General features: G+C 55.8%; 1 protein-coding gene across 2 annotated transcripts; it reads left to right on the top strand.

Annotated features, from left to right (window-relative positions):
• The first annotated feature begins 91 nt into the window (after positions 1-91).
• On the top strand, positions 92-15,888 carry SART1 (spliceosome associated factor 1, recruiter of U4/U6.U5 tri-snRNP). Of its 2 annotated transcripts, none has more exons than XM_033205926.1 (20): positions 92-490; positions 2,206-2,263; positions 2,960-3,015; positions 3,538-3,664; positions 3,788-3,893; positions 4,151-4,228; positions 4,344-4,443; positions 4,533-4,675; positions 4,807-5,013; positions 5,707-5,831; positions 5,919-6,034; positions 6,126-6,268; positions 13,191-13,364; positions 13,445-13,555; positions 13,795-13,882; positions 14,373-14,463; positions 14,574-14,709; positions 15,375-15,464; positions 15,569-15,690; positions 15,801-15,885. In XM_033205926.1, exons 1-20 carry the CDS (start codon positions 178-180, stop codon positions 15,817-15,819), a joined length of 2,403 nt encoding a protein of 800 aa, XP_033061817.1. In that variant the 5' UTR covers positions 92-177; the 3' UTR covers positions 15,820-15,885. The 2 variants fall into 2 exon arrangements, with proteins under 2 accessions (XP_033061817.1, XP_033061818.1); XM_033205927.1 differs by having other exon boundaries at positions 231-490; positions 3,497-3,664; positions 15,801-15,888.
• Positions 15,889-16,512: the final 624 nt, after the last annotated feature.

The following is a 16,512-nucleotide window of genomic DNA, read 5'->3' as shown; positions in this document are numbered from 1 at the left end:
GGGGAGCTGTGATCCCGGTTTTCCCATGAGTCTCTGGGGCCGGCTCCAAGGCGAGCGACGGAAGCAGCCGCTCTTAGTTTCCGGCAACGCGACAGCGGCTGCCGAGCGACCCGGAAGTATTCCCATTTTGCGTTGTCTGGGCTCGGCGGCAGCCGGGCTTGGAGTGGACGTGCCACTATGGGGTCGTCCAAGAAGCACCGCGGAGAGAAGGAGGCGACCGGGACGACGGCGGCGGCCGGCACCGGGGGCGCCACCGAGCAGCCGCCGCGGCACCGGGAACACAAAAAACACAAGCACCGGAGTGGCGGCAGTGGCGGTAGCGGTGGCGAACGACGGAAGCGGAGCCGGGAACGTGGGGGCGAGCGCGGGAGCGGGCGGCGCGGGGCCGAAGCTGAGGCCCGGAGCAGCACGCACGGGCGGGAGCGCAGCCAGGCAGAGCCCTCGGAGCGGCGCGTGAAGCGGGAGAAACGCGATGACGGCTATGAGGCCGGTGAGGAGGCGGGGCCTGCGCAGGGGCGGGTCGGGCAGGGGTCCCGGAACGCGCGGGTCTGGGTGTGCGCGCAGTGTCAGCGAAGCTCTCCGGGACAGGAAACCCCCAGGCTGTCTATATCAATTCTTATTAAATAGTCTTTCTACGGGATCCCGTGAGCCCAGAAGTTAGAGGCTGCAGTGAGCTGTGATCCCGCCAATGCGCTCCAGCCTGGGCAACAAAGCGAGACTCTGTCTCAAAAAAGCTTTTCTACGGTTGTTTGGGATTAGAGGTAGACTGTCTCCACCTGGCTCCTTGAGGACAGAGGGCTTCCATTTTCCTCAGTTGTCTGGTACAATCACAGATTCTCAATAAATGTGTTGAATGAATGAATGAAGTAGTGTCAGCGTATGCAGAGGCAAGAAAAACCTGGTATTTGACGAATCGTATTGGACGAATCTTGTAGGGCTCATGGTAGAGAAAGGAAGGAGTAAGATAGGCAGGGATGTGAACACAAAGGACCCTGTACTGTAGGCTCTGTTAAGAAATGTAGATTGTCTTGAGGGTGGTAGGGAGCCATGGCTGTGAGTTGAGCAGTGAGTTGCTCAGATCCGTATTTTGTAAACGTTATTAGATTGAGAACTTAGTCAAAGGTGGTCAGGATTGGAGACCAGGAAATCAGGAGGGCTACAGACCAGGCGAGGGCTGATGGTGGTCTGCACCAAGGCAGGAGCAGTGGGGTGGAGAGAAGTGGACAGGTTGGAGAGGTGTTTTGGAGGAGGAATGAACAGAACTCAGCACTTGTATGAGGGTGGGAAGGAGAAGGAATTGAGGATGACTCCTTGAATTTTGGCTTGAGTAGCCAGATAGGTAGTGGGTGTCATTTCTACTGAAATTGAGGAGTAGGGAAGAGAAGGAGATTTGGAGCGGGGTGGGGGAAGATAATTCACTTTTGGGGTTGTCAAGGTTTATGTGCATGGGGAAGTCTAGAGATTGGACTGGATAAAGCCACTGGGAGTCAGTATCTGGGTGGCCAGTGAATTCCCCTGAAAGAATGCGACATGAGAAGCCGGAGTCAGGAATAGAACCTGAGAAATGCCCTTATGTTAGTAGTAGGCAGAGAAAGATGTTACCAAGAAAAGGAAATAGAGTAACCAAAGAGGCAGGAAAACCTTTGTGTCATGGGAACTTTGGAAACAGAGTATTGTTAGAAGGAGGGAGTGATCAACAGTCCCACATACCACAGGAGATCAAGCAAAACCAGAACTGAAAAGAACCCGTTAGATTAGAGACGAAGGAGACTGGTGACTTTGGGGAGCCTGGAGAGATTGGGATCCAGGGCCCAGGTGGAGGGTGGAGCCTTTAAGATACAGGATGGGAATGCAGAAAAGGAAGAGGTTTTTTTTTTGAGACAAAGTCTTGCTCCATCTCTTTAAGAGACCTTGTCTCTTAAAAAAAAAAATGAAAGAAAAAAGGAGAGGGCAGAATGGTGACTGTAGCAGTTTGGATCTCTTGGGTCAGGAAAGGAAGGTGCACAGAAGAGGCAGGGCTCTGAGACTGGACTCGGGCAGAGGAGCTGCTGGGGAGCTTGGGTGGAAGAAGCTGCTGTTTTCTGCTGTTTCATCAGGCCCAGGTGCTGGTGAGGGGCCCTCATCTTTGATCCTGCAGTTGGAGCCGACGATGCTGGCTTCTTGGCCCTATGTTCAGCTCCTGAGCCATGCTTCTTCTTCTTCCAGCTGCCAGCTCCAAAACTAGCTCAGGCGATGCCTCCTCACTCAGCATCGAGGAGACCAAGTGAGTACTGTCTCCCTTGTTTCCACTTTGTTTTTCTTTTTTTTTTTTTTTTGAGACAGAGTCTCGCTCTGTCACCCAGGCTGGAGTGCAGTGGCCACATCTCGGCTCACTGCAAGCTCCGCCTCCCGGGTTCACGCCATTCTCCTGCCTCAGCCTCCCGAGTAGCTGGGACTACAGGCGCCCGCCACCTCGCCCGGCTAGTTTTTTTGCATTTTTTAGTAGAGACGAGGTTTCACCGTGTTAGCCAGGATAGTCTCAATCTTGTGACCTCGTGATCTGCCCGTCTCGGCCTCCCAAAGTGCTGGGATTACAGGCTTGAGCCACCACGCCCGGCCCCACTTTGTTTTTCTAAGATAGGTGGCTCTGGGGCCAGCCCTGGGGAGGCTTTCTCACATGAAAGTGTGCTAATTGGAGTTGGAAAGTTTGTATAAATAATTTTAGCCAACAGTAAAGTTATAGAAGAGGAAACTAATACCTAAGAGTAAGGTGGCATTCACCGGTTAGATGCAGACCAGGCTGGCGCCCATGTTTCCTGCTTTGGAGGCCAGGGCCCTTCCCAGTGTCCTAGGCTTCCTGGGGCAGACCGTGTGTTTGGGACCGCTCACTCCCACCCTGTTTCTCCTCCTGTCTGTCTGGAAATGCACATGGCGCCCTGTGTCTTTGATAGCCCCTAACACTTGTACCTCTTGTTCTCAGTAAACTCCGGGCAAAGCTGGGGCTGAAACCCTTGGAGGTCAATGCCGTCAAGAAGGGTGAGGATGGGGCTGAGGATGGGGTTTGGGAGAAAGGGCCATCTGAAGGGGTCTTTGAAGAAGGTGGGATTAGAGGGCAGGTTCAGCACGGTTTAGTGGTCTTACACATGTATATTTGCCGGAAGGCACGAGGTCCCTTCTTGCTGTTATAATGGGGACCTGGGACTCTGCTTGTTCTCTGAGTTAGAGCCGTGGCCGTCGCATACTCACTCTGGCTGTGAGGTGTTGTTAGATGGACTGGAAGACGTGCACACTTGCTGCAAACTGGGCTGTGCGGGGGTGGGTCTGTTGTTTTTCTTTAAAGCACGATTTGGGAAGCTTTGGAGCCACAGAGGGTCCTGTTGTGCTGCGTGGGTTGGCCAGGAGTGTGGGGACGAAGTGGGAGCAGGGAGGTGAAGGATTGTTCCTTCCTGTCCTGACCCCTTCTGGCCCCCTGAGCTGGAAGGGGGCAGGGTGAGTGGCTCCCTCCTCTCCCCACCAGCCATGGGCGGGCATAGCCTCACGTCTGGGCCCCCCTTCCAGAGGCGGGCACCAAGGAGGAGCCCGTGACAGCCGATGTCATCAATCCTATGGCCTTGCGACAGCGAGAGGAGCTGCGGGAGAAGCTGGCGGCTGCCAAAGAGAAGCGCCTGCTGAACCAAAAGCTGGGGTGAGGGATCCTGGCCAGGGCAGGCAAGGGAAGGGCTGGGGAGGCCACCATCCTTGGCTGCCTTTTGAGTGGGGTTGGGAGCAGGAGCTGGGCTCCTCAAGCATCACTTTCTCCCCTCTTCAGGAAGATAAAGACCCTAGGAGAGGATGATCCCTGGCTGGACGACACCGCAGCCTGGATCGAGAGGAGCCGGCAGCTGCAGAAGGAGAAAGACCTGGCAGAGAAGAGGGTGAGCACCTGGGCAGCATGGGGTGTTTGTCCAGTGCTTCTGGTGGCCTGACTGGGCACTGAGGCAGGGGCTGACCCCAGAGAGGTGAGACGGGGTTCGGGGAGGGGACGGGCTGTGGTCGGTAGCATCCGCTTTGGATTCTCAGCAACTTTCCTGCAAGACCTGCTCATTTTGCACTCCACTTGGTAGAGCCCTGAGTGTTTTCTGGTGAGGCTGAGTGGCCTGAGGTCCTAGGTCAACCCCTCCCTGTCCCATAGGCCAAGTTACTGGAGGAGATGGACCAAGAGTTTGGTGTCAGCACTCTGGTGGAGGAGGAGTTCGGGCAGAGGCGGCAGGTGAGGTTGCGGCAGCCGGGGCGGGTGGTGCAGGGCGCACTGGCGGCCTTGCTACTGGAATCCCAAGGTTGGGCACATGGAGGGAGGTTCCTTACCCGCCTGATTCTTCCGTTAGGACCTGTACAGTGCCCGGGACCTGCAGGGCCTCACCGTGGAGCATGCCATTGATTCCTTCCGAGAAGGGGAGACCATGATCCTCACCCTCAAGGACAAAGGTGACGTGAGCTGGGTGCCTTGGGTTGGGGCACAGCCTCTGCTGAGTTGCGGACAAGTGTGAATGGCCACTGCTCTGTGCTGCCCGTAGGCGTGCTGCAGGAGGAGGAGGACGTGCTGGTGAACGTGAACCTGGTGGATAAGGAGCGGGCAGAGAAAAATGTGGAGCTGCGGAAGAAGAAGCCCGACTACCTGCCTTATGCCGAGGACGAGAGTGTGGACGACCTGGCGCAGGCACGGCCCGAGCAGGCTGGGCGGCGGGGGCTGGGGTGGAGAATGTCGGGAATAGGGGCTCTGAGGAGGTGGTGGCTCAGTGGCTTTTCAGGAGCCACCCTGGGTCCCAACCTGTATCTCTTGCCTTGCAGCAAAAACCTCGCTCTATCCTGTCCAAGTACGACGAAGAGCTTGAGGGGGAGCAGCCGCATTCCTTCCACTTGGAGCAGGGGGGCATGGCTGATGGCCTGCGGGAACGGGAGTTGGAGGAGATCCGGGCCAAGCTGCGGCTGCAGGCTCAGTCCCTGAGCACAGTGGGGCCCCGGCTGGCCTCTGAGTACCTCACACCTGAGGAGATGGTGAGCCTTTTTGCGCCTTATACTCAGGGGTCACGATTCTCTCTCCCCCTGGGCCTCCTGCGCTGCCCGCAGGCACTGGGAAGAGAGGGCAAGTATTTGTGTTCACAAAGCGCTTGGTCTCGTGGGCGAGCAGTAAATGGCAACCTGGGGAGGCACCAGGTGTTGACGGGTCAGGGCTGCTGAGCCAGATGGGCCCCAGTTAGTGTTTCCGCTCTGCCATGCTGCCAGCTTGTGCCTTGAGTAAGCCATCTGTGAGCCTGGGGTGCCCCATCTGGAGTGGCAGTGATAGGAGCCACCTCCTGAGGTTGCTGTGAGGAGTGACAGCATGGGTGAGGGGTGACTGGAAAGGTGTGCCTGGATTCTGTCTGCAGAGTGACTGTGTGAACGTGAGGTAGACAGCTGGTGTCGTAGGCGTCTTGCTCAGTGGGTAAGAGCAGGACTCTGGAGCCAGACTGCCCGACTCTCCCACCTAGGAGCTGGGCGACCTTGGGGAAGGTACTTAACCTCTCTGTGCCCCAGTTTCCCTAGCTCATCAATGGAATGGAGATAGTAACCACCCCACGTGTTGCTCATGTGTGAGAAGTGCCCAGGACACTGGCTAGCACAGAGGAACACCAAAGAAGCGTTCATCCTCACGGGCTTGTGGTGGCCTGCGTTTCCCCGCCCCACCCCACGCCTCCGTCTTCCCCTCAGGTGGCCTTTAGAAGGACCAAGCGGAGGGTGAGGAAAATCCGCAAGAAGGAGAAGGAGGTCGTAGTGCGGGCGGATGACCTGTTGCCTCTTGGGGACCAGACTCAGGATGGGGACTTTGGTTCCAGGTGGGCTTGGACACCGTGGTGGGGCGAGAGGGCTGGGCTGGGGTGGCCCGGGGGCCAGTGCTCACCAGAGAGGCCTCCTTCCCTCAGACTGCGGGGACGGGGTCGCCGCCGAGTGTCTGAGGTGGAGGAGGAGAAGGAGCCCGTGCCTCAGCCCCTGCCGTCAGACGACACCCGAGTGGAGAACATGGACATCAGTGATGAGGGTGAGGGCCTGGCCAGGGGATGGGAGGGGAGGGACAGGAGCCCCGGGTTGGAGAAGATGGTCTGAGCAGGCATCCCCTGTGTTTCCCCCAGAGGAAGGTGGAGCTCCACAGCCGGGGTCCCCGCAGGTGCTGGAGGAGGATGAGGCAGAGCTGGAGCTGCAGAAGCAGCTGGAGAAGGGACGCCGGCTGCGACAGTTACAGCAGCTACAGCAGCTGCGAGACAGTGGCGAGAAGGTGAGGCTGGGCATGGGCAGGCCTGGGGCTACCAGTGCATCGGCAGTCACCTGTCCTCACGAGCACATGTGTCATAGAGAACAGCCACATTCCTGTCTGAAACCTCTTTTCCATTTGTTTTTTGTTTTCTGGGTTTTTTTTTTTTTTTGAGACAGAGTTTTGCTCTGTTGCCCAGGCTGGAGTGCAATGGCGCGGCCTCGGCTCACTGCAGCCTCCGCCTCCCTGGTTCAAGTGATTCTCATTCCTCAGCCTCCTGAGTGGCTGGGATTACAGGTGCCCGCCACCACACTGGCTAATTTTTGTATTTGTAGTAAAGACGGGGTTTCACCGTGTTGGCCAGGCTGGTCTCCAACTCTCCTGACCTCATGATCTGCCTGCCTTGGCCTCCGAAAATGCTAAGATTACAGGTGTGAGCCACTGTGACCAGCCCTGGTTAAAGTCATGTTTTCGGCCGGGCGCGGTGGCTCAAGCCTGTAATCCCAGCACTTTGGGAGGCCGAGACGGGCGGATCACAAGGTCAGGAGATCGAGACCATCCTGGCTAACACGGTGAAACCCCGTCTCTATTAAAAATACAAAAAAAAAAAAACTAGCCGGGCGAGGTGGCGGGCGCCTGTAGTCCCAGCTACTCGGGAGGCTGAGGCAGGAGAATGGCGGGAACCCGGGAGGCGGAACTTGCAGTGAGCTGAGATCCGGCCACTGCACTCCAGCCTGGGTGACAGAGCGAGACTCCGTCTCAACAACAACAACAACAAAAAATAAAGTCATGTTTTCTGTTTAAAAGTCATGTTTTGCAAAAGTTTTTAGATGCCTGCTTTAGTAGGGGATCCTTTCCTCGCCTCTCTCTTCCTGTGCATGTTTGTTGAATGCCTGCTGTGAGTAGTGCATTGTTCTTGGGCCGAGAAGGTCATTGGTGAACAGGACAGCCACGGGGCCCTGGACTCAGGGAAGTGGCTTTCTAGAGTGTGTGGGGGAGAGCTTAGGAAGCAGCAGTGACCTTGTGAACGCAGGAACGGTAATTTCTGATGGTGACGGGAGCTGGGCACTCAGTAGACCAATATAATGTGTTGGGGGTTGGGATCTTAGACGGGGGAGTGCAGGGAAGACCTTTCCAAGGTACTAGTTCAGCTGAGACTTGAGTCACACAGAAGAGCCATCCTTGCGGGGGATTAGGGGTGGCAGCAGGTGACAGGCTGACGTTTAGGCGGTAGACCAACCAGCAGATATCTCAGGAGAAGAGACCTTAGAGTGCCTGAGGGCCAGGGAGGCCGGAGCAGAGCAGAGAGTGAGGGGGTGGTGTGAGCTGAGACGGAGAGGTCAGGAGGCCAACGCAGGGGGAGCCTTGAGCCCATGGTCATCGCTGCCCCACAGGCACAGTGTGCCAGGCACTGCCCGCATGCTCTGTATTTGTTGATTCATTCCATCCTCCCAGCAACAGCCTATGAGGAAGGTTCTGTCACCTCCGTCATTCCAGAGGCCACATTTTTAGCCCGACCCCACACTTCTCACCCAGGAAGAAGGCAAGAAAGGGTGTCCAGGAGAGGGAGCAAGGGAGGTAGGCTTCTGATAACCACTGGAGGCAGAGAGGGAACAGTTGCAGTGGATTCAGGACCGGGGGGACAGGGGAGTTGAGGAAGTGAGGGCTGCACCCGGGACAGAGGCCGGTCCGGACTGGAGAGGACATATTTGAGGTTTAAAGGGCTGGAGAAGGGCGTATTTGAGGTTTAAGGGCTGGAGAGGGCATATTTGAGGTTTAAGGGCGTATGGTCTCTGTCTGGCACCTTGCGTGCTCTGCTGTTGTAGGGAAAACAGCCAAGACAGTCTATAAATGAGTGGGCGTGACTGGGTTCCAGTAACACTTTATTTCTAAGAACAGGTGGTGGGACATAGTTTGCATGGCCTGGCTCTAAAAAGGAACAGATAAATGAGGTGATAGGCTGACAGGGCTGTTTTATGACTGAAATGAACATAAGGGTTATTAGTCCCATGGATCTTAGCCTGCCTGAACATTAGACTCACCTAGGAAGTTGTTTCTGTTGTTGTTGTTTTAAGAAACAAGGTCTCGTTCTGTTGCCCAAGCTGGAGTGCAGTGGCGTGATCATAGTTCACTGCAGCCTTGAACTGCCAGGCTCCAGGGATCCTCCTGCCTCAGCCTCTCAAGTAGCGGAGAGCACAGGCATGCGCCACTACACCTGGCAAATTTGCAGAATTTTTGTAGAGGGTCTCAGTGTGTTGCTCAGGCTGGTCTCAAATTCCTGAGCTCGAACGATCCTCTTGCCTCCACCTCCCAAAGTACTGGGGTTACAGGCTTGAGCCACCAGGCCCGGTCTAGCCTAGAAAGTTTTTGTTGTTGTTGTTTTTTGAGACGGAGTCTTGCTCTGTTTCCAGGCTGAAGTGCAGTGGCACGATCTCGGCTCACTGCAACCTCCACCTCCCGGGCTCAAGCAATTCTCCTGTCTCAGCCTCCTGAGTAGCTGGAACTACAGGTGCACACCGCTACACCCAGCTGATTTTTGTATTTTTAGAAGAAACGGGGTTTCACCATGTTGGTCAGTCTAGTCTCAAACTCCTGACCTCATGATACACCTGCCTCAGCCTCCCAAAGTGCTGGGATTACAGGCATGAGCCACTGTGCCAGACCACTTAGAAGGTTTTTTAAACATATGCGCCACACCCCACATACTGTGCAGGCAGAAAAGTGGAAAGCCTATCACAGTGAACACCTTTGTCTTCTAGAGTCAGTAATTATAAATATTGTTACAGTTCTTTCTCTTCTTTTTTTGCTGACCACTGCAAGTTGCAGATATCATGATACTGCATCCTTAACTACTTCAGCAGGCATCTCGCGAAATCAGGGTCTTCTCACGCATAGCCACACTGCCCTAACAAGCCCATAAATGCTGTAAAACAGCAGCTCCCATGCCCAGACTTTCCAGTTATCCCCCAAAATGTCTTTTTAATTTTTTGTTGTAAGCAGCATCCAATCAAGTTTCACACCCGCAAAGGAGCCTTTTTCTGACTAATGGAGATTCTAGAGTATGTGGGAGAGACAAATTTATGACGGAAGAGGAAAAAGATTTTGGCAGGCAGTGGTGGAGCCTAGAGTACAAATGGAGGGTGGGCTTGAGCGAAGCCAGCTTGTGTCGTCATTTATTTCGGGAGGGAAGGTGGGGAGGGCACAGCAGCTGTGGTGACCTTGGTTAGGGGAAGTCAAGGCAGCCCATGTCCGATTGTTCCGGTGTTCTCGAGTGACGAGGAGGCAGGGGTGCTGGTGCGAAGAGACGGGAGATACTGTTCTGGAGAGTGGTGGGCAGACATACCATTGGAGAAGAGCAGGCCTGCCAGGCAGCGTGGATGGTGGGATTAATGGGCTGAGGAGGGGGATGGTGGGATTAATGGGCTGCTGAGGAGGGGGATGGTGGGATCAATGAGCTGAGGAGGTTGATGGTAGGATCAATGAGCTGAGGAGGGGGATGGTGGGATAAATGAGCTGAGGAGGGGGATGGTGGGATTAATGAGCTGAGAAAGTTGATGGTGAGATTAGTGAGCCGAGGAGGGGGATGGTGGGATTAATGAGCTGAGGAGGGGGATGGTGGGATTAATGAGTTGAGGAGGAAGATGGTGGGATTAATGGGCTGCTGAGGAGGAGGATGGGATTAATGAGCTGAGGAGGAAGATGGTGGGATTAATAGGCTGCTGAGGAGGGGGATGGTGGGATTAATGAGCTGAGGAGGAAGATGGTGGGATTAATAGGCTGCTGAGGATAGGGATGGTGGGATTAATGAGCTGAGGAGGGGGATGGTGGAATCAATGAGCTGAGGAGGGGGATGGTGGGATTAATGAGCTGAGGAGGAGGATGGTGGGATTAATGAGCTGAGGAAGTTGATGGTGGATTAATGAGCTGAGGAGGAGGATGGTGGGATTATGAGCTGAGGAGGGGGATGGTGGGATTATGAGCTGAGGAGGAAGATGGTGGGATTAATAGGCTGCTGAGGAGGGGGATGGTGGGATTAATGAGCTGAGGAGGAAGATGGTGGGATTAATAGGCTGCTGAGGATAGGGATGGTGGGATTAATGAGCTGAGGAGGGGGATGGTGGAATCAATGAGCTGAGGAGGGGGATGGTGGGATTAATGAGCTGAGGAGGAGGATGGTGGGATTAATGAGCTGAGGAAGTTGATGGTGGGATTAATGAGCTGAGGAGGAGGATGGTGGGATTAATGAGCTGAGGAAGTTGATGGTGGGATTAATGAGCTGAGGAGGAGGATGGTGGGATTAATGAGCTGAGGAAGTTGATGGTGGGATTAATGGGCTGCTGAGGAGGGGGATGGTGGTATCAATGAGCTGAGGAGGAAGATGGTGGGATTAATGGGCTGCTGAGGAGGGGGATGGTGGGATTAATGAGCTGAGGACGGGAATGGTGGGATTAAGGATTGGGTTTTCTAGGGAGGAGGGACAAGGCAGTTAAGCGTTTCACAAAGGAGAGGTTCTGTTGATTTCCCCCGAGTCTAAACTGGGTACTGAGGGACATAACAGAGAGTGGTGGGTGTGAGGACAGGGCCTGGAGTCGTAATGTGGTTGAAGAATTACTAGATTGAGGTTAATACAGTCAGTGAACTACAAAGAAAGGATGGAGAGGACAGAGAGGATCCTTGGAATTGAGGGATAGTTTTGTTTTGTGACAGTGTCTCACTTTGTCGCCCAGGTTGGGGCGCAGTGGCTCCTATCAGCTCACTGCAATCTCCACCTCCCTAAAGGTACTCTGTCCACATACAGTCACTGGGGGTTAGGGCTTCCCTATATGAATTTAGGGGGTACACAGTTCCTAGATAGGACAACATATTGTCAAGATGTCCATATCATGTAGTTCATTTCTAGGTTAAATGCAATTCCAGGAAAAATCCCAGTAGGGACTGTTTTCGAAGCTGGCAAACGGATTCTGAAACTGGATAAAGTAGGGGCATTGTGGCAGTGTGAGATTGCATAAGGATAGACTAACAGGACAGAGAGACCAGACAGAGGGGCCCCGAGACAGAACCGTGTCCCAGTGGAAAGAGATGCTCATCAGTGCAGTGAGTGGGCTTGGGACAGTCAGTTATCTATTTGGGGAAAAAGTGAAATTGGGTTTGTACCTCACACCTTGCAGATAGATTAAGAACTTCAAAGTAAAAACATAACATTTCGGAATCAAACCAAGGAAATTACATTTCTAACTTTTTGGTAGAAAAGATTTGTTTAAGGCCGGGCGCGGTGGCTCAAGCCTGTAATCCCAGCACTTTGGGAGGCCGAGACGGGCAGATCACGAGGTCAGGAGATCAATACCATCCTGGCTAACACAGTGAAACCCCGTTTCTACTAAAAATACAAAAAACTAGCCAGGCGAGGTGGCGGGCACCTGTAGTCCCAGCTACTCGGGAGGCTGAGGCAGGAGAATGGCCTGAACCCAGGAGGTGGAGCTTGCAGTGAGCTGAGATCCGGCCACTGCACTCCAGCCTGGGCGGCAGAGTGAGACTCTGTCTCAAAAAAAATAAATAAATAAAAAATAAATAAATAAATAGCATATGATGCATTAGATATACCCCCTTTTATGTTTACAATGAAATTCATTAAAAAATAAATGTTCCTGGATGTCCTGGAAGATTTTTTTTTTTTTTTTGGGACAGGGTATTGCTCAGCCCAGGCTTGAGTGCAGTGGCAACATCACGGCTCACCCTAGCTTCGACCTCCAGGCTCAAGTGATCCACCCACCCCAGCCTTCCCAGTAGCTGAGACTACAGGCATACACCACAATGCCTGGCTGATCTTTGTATTTTTTGCAGAGACTGTGTTTCACCTTATTGCCCAGGCTGGTCTCAAACTCCTGGGCTCAAGTGATGCTCCAGCCTTGGCCTCCGAAAGTGCTAGGATTACAGATGCGAGCAACCATACCCAGCCCCTGGAAGATTTTTTATTTTTTTTTTTGAGACAGGGTTTCACTCTGTTGCCCACTCTTGAGTGCAGTGGTGTGATCTTGGCAGCCTTAATCTCCCAAGCTCAAGCAGTCCTCCCACTTCAGCCTCCCAGTAGCTGAGACTATAGGCGTGTGCGACCACAATGGCTAATTTTTATATTTTTTGTAGAGATGGGATTTGGGCATGTTGCCCAGGCTGGTCTCCATCTCCCAAACTCAAGCAATCCACCCGCCTCAGAAGATTTTTTAAAAAAATGAGTGTAATATAAAATGGAAGAGGGGTGCAGAAGTGGACATAGTGACTCGAACCTTCGCTAAGGAGGGAGGAGTTTGCTGTGGGGCTGCAGGGTTGAGGGAGGAGTTTTTTTAAGAGGGGAGATAGTGGGTAATCGTTGTGTGTGACTGGGCATCTGCGACGGGGGAAAGCAGAGGGTGCTGGTGCCTGTGTGGGGGTCGCTGGATTCAGTGCTGGCAGCACAAGTGAGTTCTCTTCCTGTGTCACGGAATCTGCTTTCTTGGTGAAGCAGGAAGCAAGAAGCTAGGCTGTGGGAAGTCAAAAGAGTGGGCCACCTCACTGCCCTGCGGGTTCTAGAAGTGCTGTCTACAGAGTCCTGAAACGAGTTTGTTGGGGGGAGGGGCGAGTGGCAGAAGGGACCCTGGAGGAAGGAGCTTGAGGCTGAGGTAGTGTGCCAGGGGCTTTGGAGGGGGATCGGCACAGGCCTGGTCAGGAAGGCCCTGTAGGATGTTGGGTGTTCATTCAAAGGGCATCCAAACCCATTGACGGGTTTGGAGCAGAACAGTGACCCCAGTGAAAGAGGTGCAGAGTGGAGTCAGGAGGCAGAGAGCAGCTGGGCCTGCATGGGCTGTAGGCGTGGCCTGTCTTGCTGCTGCCAGGGAGGACCCTTGGGTTCCTGGGTCTCAATGGCATCACCCCAGAAACTGCTGGGTTTGCCCACAGCTGCTCCCTCCCCCAGGTGGTGGAGATTGTGAAGAAGCTGGAGTCTCGCCAGCGGGGCTGGGAGGAGGATGAGGATCCTGAGCGGAAGGGGACCATCGTGTTCAACGCCACGTCTGAGTTCTGCCGCACCTTGGGGGAGATCCCCACCTACGGGCTGGCCGGCAACCGCGAGGAACAGGAGGAGCTCATGGTGCGTCTGGGGCGGCCCCACCCTGCGCTCCCCTGGGCTGGCTGGGCGCCTGCCACCAACCCTGGCCTTTTGTGCCCCAGGACTTTGAACGGGATGAGGAGCGCTCGGCCAACGGTGGCTCCGAATCTGACGGGGAGGAGAACATTGGCTGGAGCACCGTGAACCTGGACGAGGAGAAGCAGCAGCAGGATGTGAGGGCTGCGCCGCTGGCGGGTGGGCGTGGGGATGGCGCTCAAGCTGGAGATGAGCACTGGGCTCAGTGTCCAGAGCCTCAGCCAGAGTGGGCTCTGCAGAGCTCCCAGGGCGATCTGAGGAGTAAGTGAGGAAATTGAATGTTGTGGAGGCCTGGTGCCTGGCGGGTGGTGACCAGTGGGTGGGGCTGAGAAGAGCCAGTATGGCCTGCTAACCACCCCTGTCACGTGTCCCCTAGTTCTCTGCCTCCTCCACCACCATCCTGGACGAGGAACCCATCGTGAATAGGGGACTGGCGGCTGCCCTGCTCCTGTGTCAGAACAAAGGTAGGGAGCTCAGGGCAGCCCTGATTTGGGTGGGCCTGGGTGCTGCAGCAGGAAAAGGGCTGCTGAGGGCCTGTGGTGTGGCAGGTGCAGGCAGGGTCCCCTCCGGTCCCCTCTGCTGCCCCTTTCAGTTCCAATGCTGGAGCCAACTCCCTGGCCCAGAGCCACTCCTTCCCCTCCACCCCGGCATCTGTCCATCTGCTCTGCCTTGGAGGCTCCACACCTGCTCCAGGAAGGAGAGGGGAGTTGAAACTGTTCCAGCTGTGGCACAGAGAGCCCTGGTATTAGGACCCCAGCTTTGCATTTCCCTGGCCAGTAGCCCTTGGCATGGGGCTCATTTCTGCCATCTTTGCTTTGCCTGTAGAACAGGCCTGATGGCTTTCTAGAGACAAGGAAAGGGAGGTGCCCCCTCAGGGCCTGCTCTACCTTCTCAGGCGGCCCTGGAGCTGTGGCCCTCAAGGGGTTGGGAGTCTCACAACCCCTCCGTCCCTAGGGCTGCTGGAGACCACAGTGCAGAAGGTGGCCCGGGTGAAGGCCCCCAACAAGTCGCTGCCCTCAGCCGTGTACTGCATCGAGGATAAGATGTGAGTGTGGCGGGGTGTGTGCAGGGCTGAGGGGCCTGTGCCAGCTCGGAGCTGCGGGAACACAGCAGGCAGCAGCTCCTCACACTAAGACCCCCTCTGTCTCGGGCCAGGGCCATCGATGACAAGTACAGCCGGCGGGAGGAGTACCGAGGCTTCACACAGGACTTCAAGGAGAAGGACGGCTACAAACCTGATGTGAAGATCGAATACGTGGATGAGACGGGCCGGAAACTCACACCCAAGGAGGTGAGCAGGGCCTTTTGCAGGCGGAGGCCCAGCCTGCCACAGGGAGGCCAAGCCCAGGGCCGTGCAATGCCCCAGGGTCCTGGCTCCCTCAGCCTCTGGCCGGGGGCCTGGTGACGTGCCACGGATGGGAGGGGCCCTCAGGGCCGAGAAGGGCTGTGCCTCAGTGTGTCTCCAGTGGGCACAGCAGTCCTTTCGCAGGCCTGGCAGGAGGGTCCAACAGGCACTCGGGACCTCTGCCCTCCTGTCCCCACCCTTGTGAACCCTTCAACAGCTTTCCTGGCCTGCAGGGCCATTCCAGCATCCAGACCCTTCCATCACTCTTGTAGGCTGCCCGACCCTCCTGCCCCACCACTCAGCTGCCCCCATGCTGTCTGCAGTGTGTCTCCCTCCAGCCCCAGCGTCCAGGCCCCGCACCTGCGTGGCAGGTCTCCAGGTTCCCTGTACTCTGCCACCATGGCAGCACATCCGCTAGCCAAGCTGGTCTCCCGGCCTCTGCTGGGGCCCTGCAGAGTGCCAGGGTCTGTGCCCTTTTCCTATCCCCTTCCCACCACCCCAGGCCTGGCATTGGGGTGAATCAACACCTGCCCTATTACACACCTTGTGGGCACAGGTGGCTCCGGCCCCAGCCAGGGCTCTGCAGCTCCCCTCATGCCCTGTGTCCCCAGGCTTTCCGGCAGCTGTCCCACCGCTTCCATGGCAAGGGCTCAGGCAAGATGAAGACAGAGCGGCGGATGAAGAAGCTAGATGAGGAGGCGGTGGGTGCTCTTGGGGACGTGGGGGGCCCTTGCGCCTGCCGGGGCAGGGGTGGCTGGTGTGTGGGGCCTGCTGCAACCCTTGTTGAGTGGCCCTGACCCCGCAGCTCCTGAAGAAGATGAGCTCCAGTGACACGCCGCTGGGCACTGTGGCCCTGCTCCAGGAGAAGCAGAAGGCTCAGAAGACCCCCTACATCGTGCTCAGTGGCAGCGGCAAGAGCATGAACGCGTGAGTGACTCGAGGCTGGTGGGGTGGGGTGTGTGGGGTGGGGAGGGGAGGGGTGGCGTGGCGTGGCCTGTGCCCACCTCTGCAGCCTCACGCCCTGTTCTTCTCTGCAGGAACACCATCACCAAGTGACAGCGCCCTCTCTCCCCGGCCCCGCCGCAACCTTCATATTAAATAAAGCTCCCTCCTTATTTTTTCCTCCCTGGTTGTGGTACAGATTCCAGGGTTAGATCCTCGGTTGGGTGTGGCACAGAGTCTGGCTCCTGCTAGGTGAGACCTGGCCATCAGATGACACAACTAAACGACGGAAGAGAGAGCGAGAAGGGTCCTCTAAGGCTCCTTCCTCCTTCCCTGGCTGTCGGTCACATCTCTGCAGGGCCGGCTCTCTGATAGAAAGTGGAAGGCGGTTTTAGAAACTCATCACCCTGCTCTCTCCTGGCCTCGGGGGCTGCACAGGTCACTGTCCTGTAATCTCTCCCTGTCAGAGAGCCCAGGGTAGCCCAGGACTGCCCAGCCTGGTGGGCTGGGGATTGGGTTTTGGGCGGGGCACAGGTGCCACCTTCTGTCTTGGCTGTCCTGTGCCACTCTGGTCTGTCTAGAGGAGTGAAATTCCCAAGGTTGGGCTGGGAGTGTTTTGTGCATGTGGTGTGGGGAGGGCTGAGCCCAGTGCCTCCTGGGAGACTTGCCCCATGTGCAGTGACCCAGAGAGATGGGATCCTTGGCCTGAACTCTGTGATAGAGCTTGACCGAGCTGCTGGGGGACATGCGAGCCTCAAATCCATAGAAAGACAAACGGCCACCTTGGGTGCCCCGGACACTGGTGCC

The sequence above is a fragment of the Trachypithecus francoisi genome, unplaced genomic scaffold, assembly GCF_009764315.1.
Source record: "Trachypithecus francoisi isolate TF-2019V2 unplaced genomic scaffold, Tfra_2.0 Lachesis_group8, whole genome shotgun sequence".
Lineage (NCBI taxonomy): Eukaryota > Metazoa > Chordata > Mammalia > Primates > Cercopithecidae > Trachypithecus > Trachypithecus francoisi.
The sequence above is the reverse complement of the archived record's forward strand: the minus strand, read 5'-3'. Positions and strand labels throughout refer to the sequence as shown.

What these genes read in the sequence shown, in the direction of transcription:
- SART1 (XM_033205926.1), top strand. Translation starts at nt 178, where the DNA reads ATGGGGTCGTCCAAGAAGCACCGCGGAGAGAAGGAGGCGACCGGGACG. An exon ending in GGTCAATGCCGTCAAGAAGG is followed by an intron (nt 3,016 to 3,537) that starts GTGAGGATGGGG and finishes CCCCCCTTCCAG; the next exon opens with AGGCGGGCACCAAGGAGGAG. An exon ending in AGGAACAGGAGGAGCTCATG is followed by an intron (nt 13,365 to 13,444) that starts GTGCGTCTGGGG and finishes TTTGTGCCCCAG; the next exon opens with GACTTTGAACGGGATGAGGA.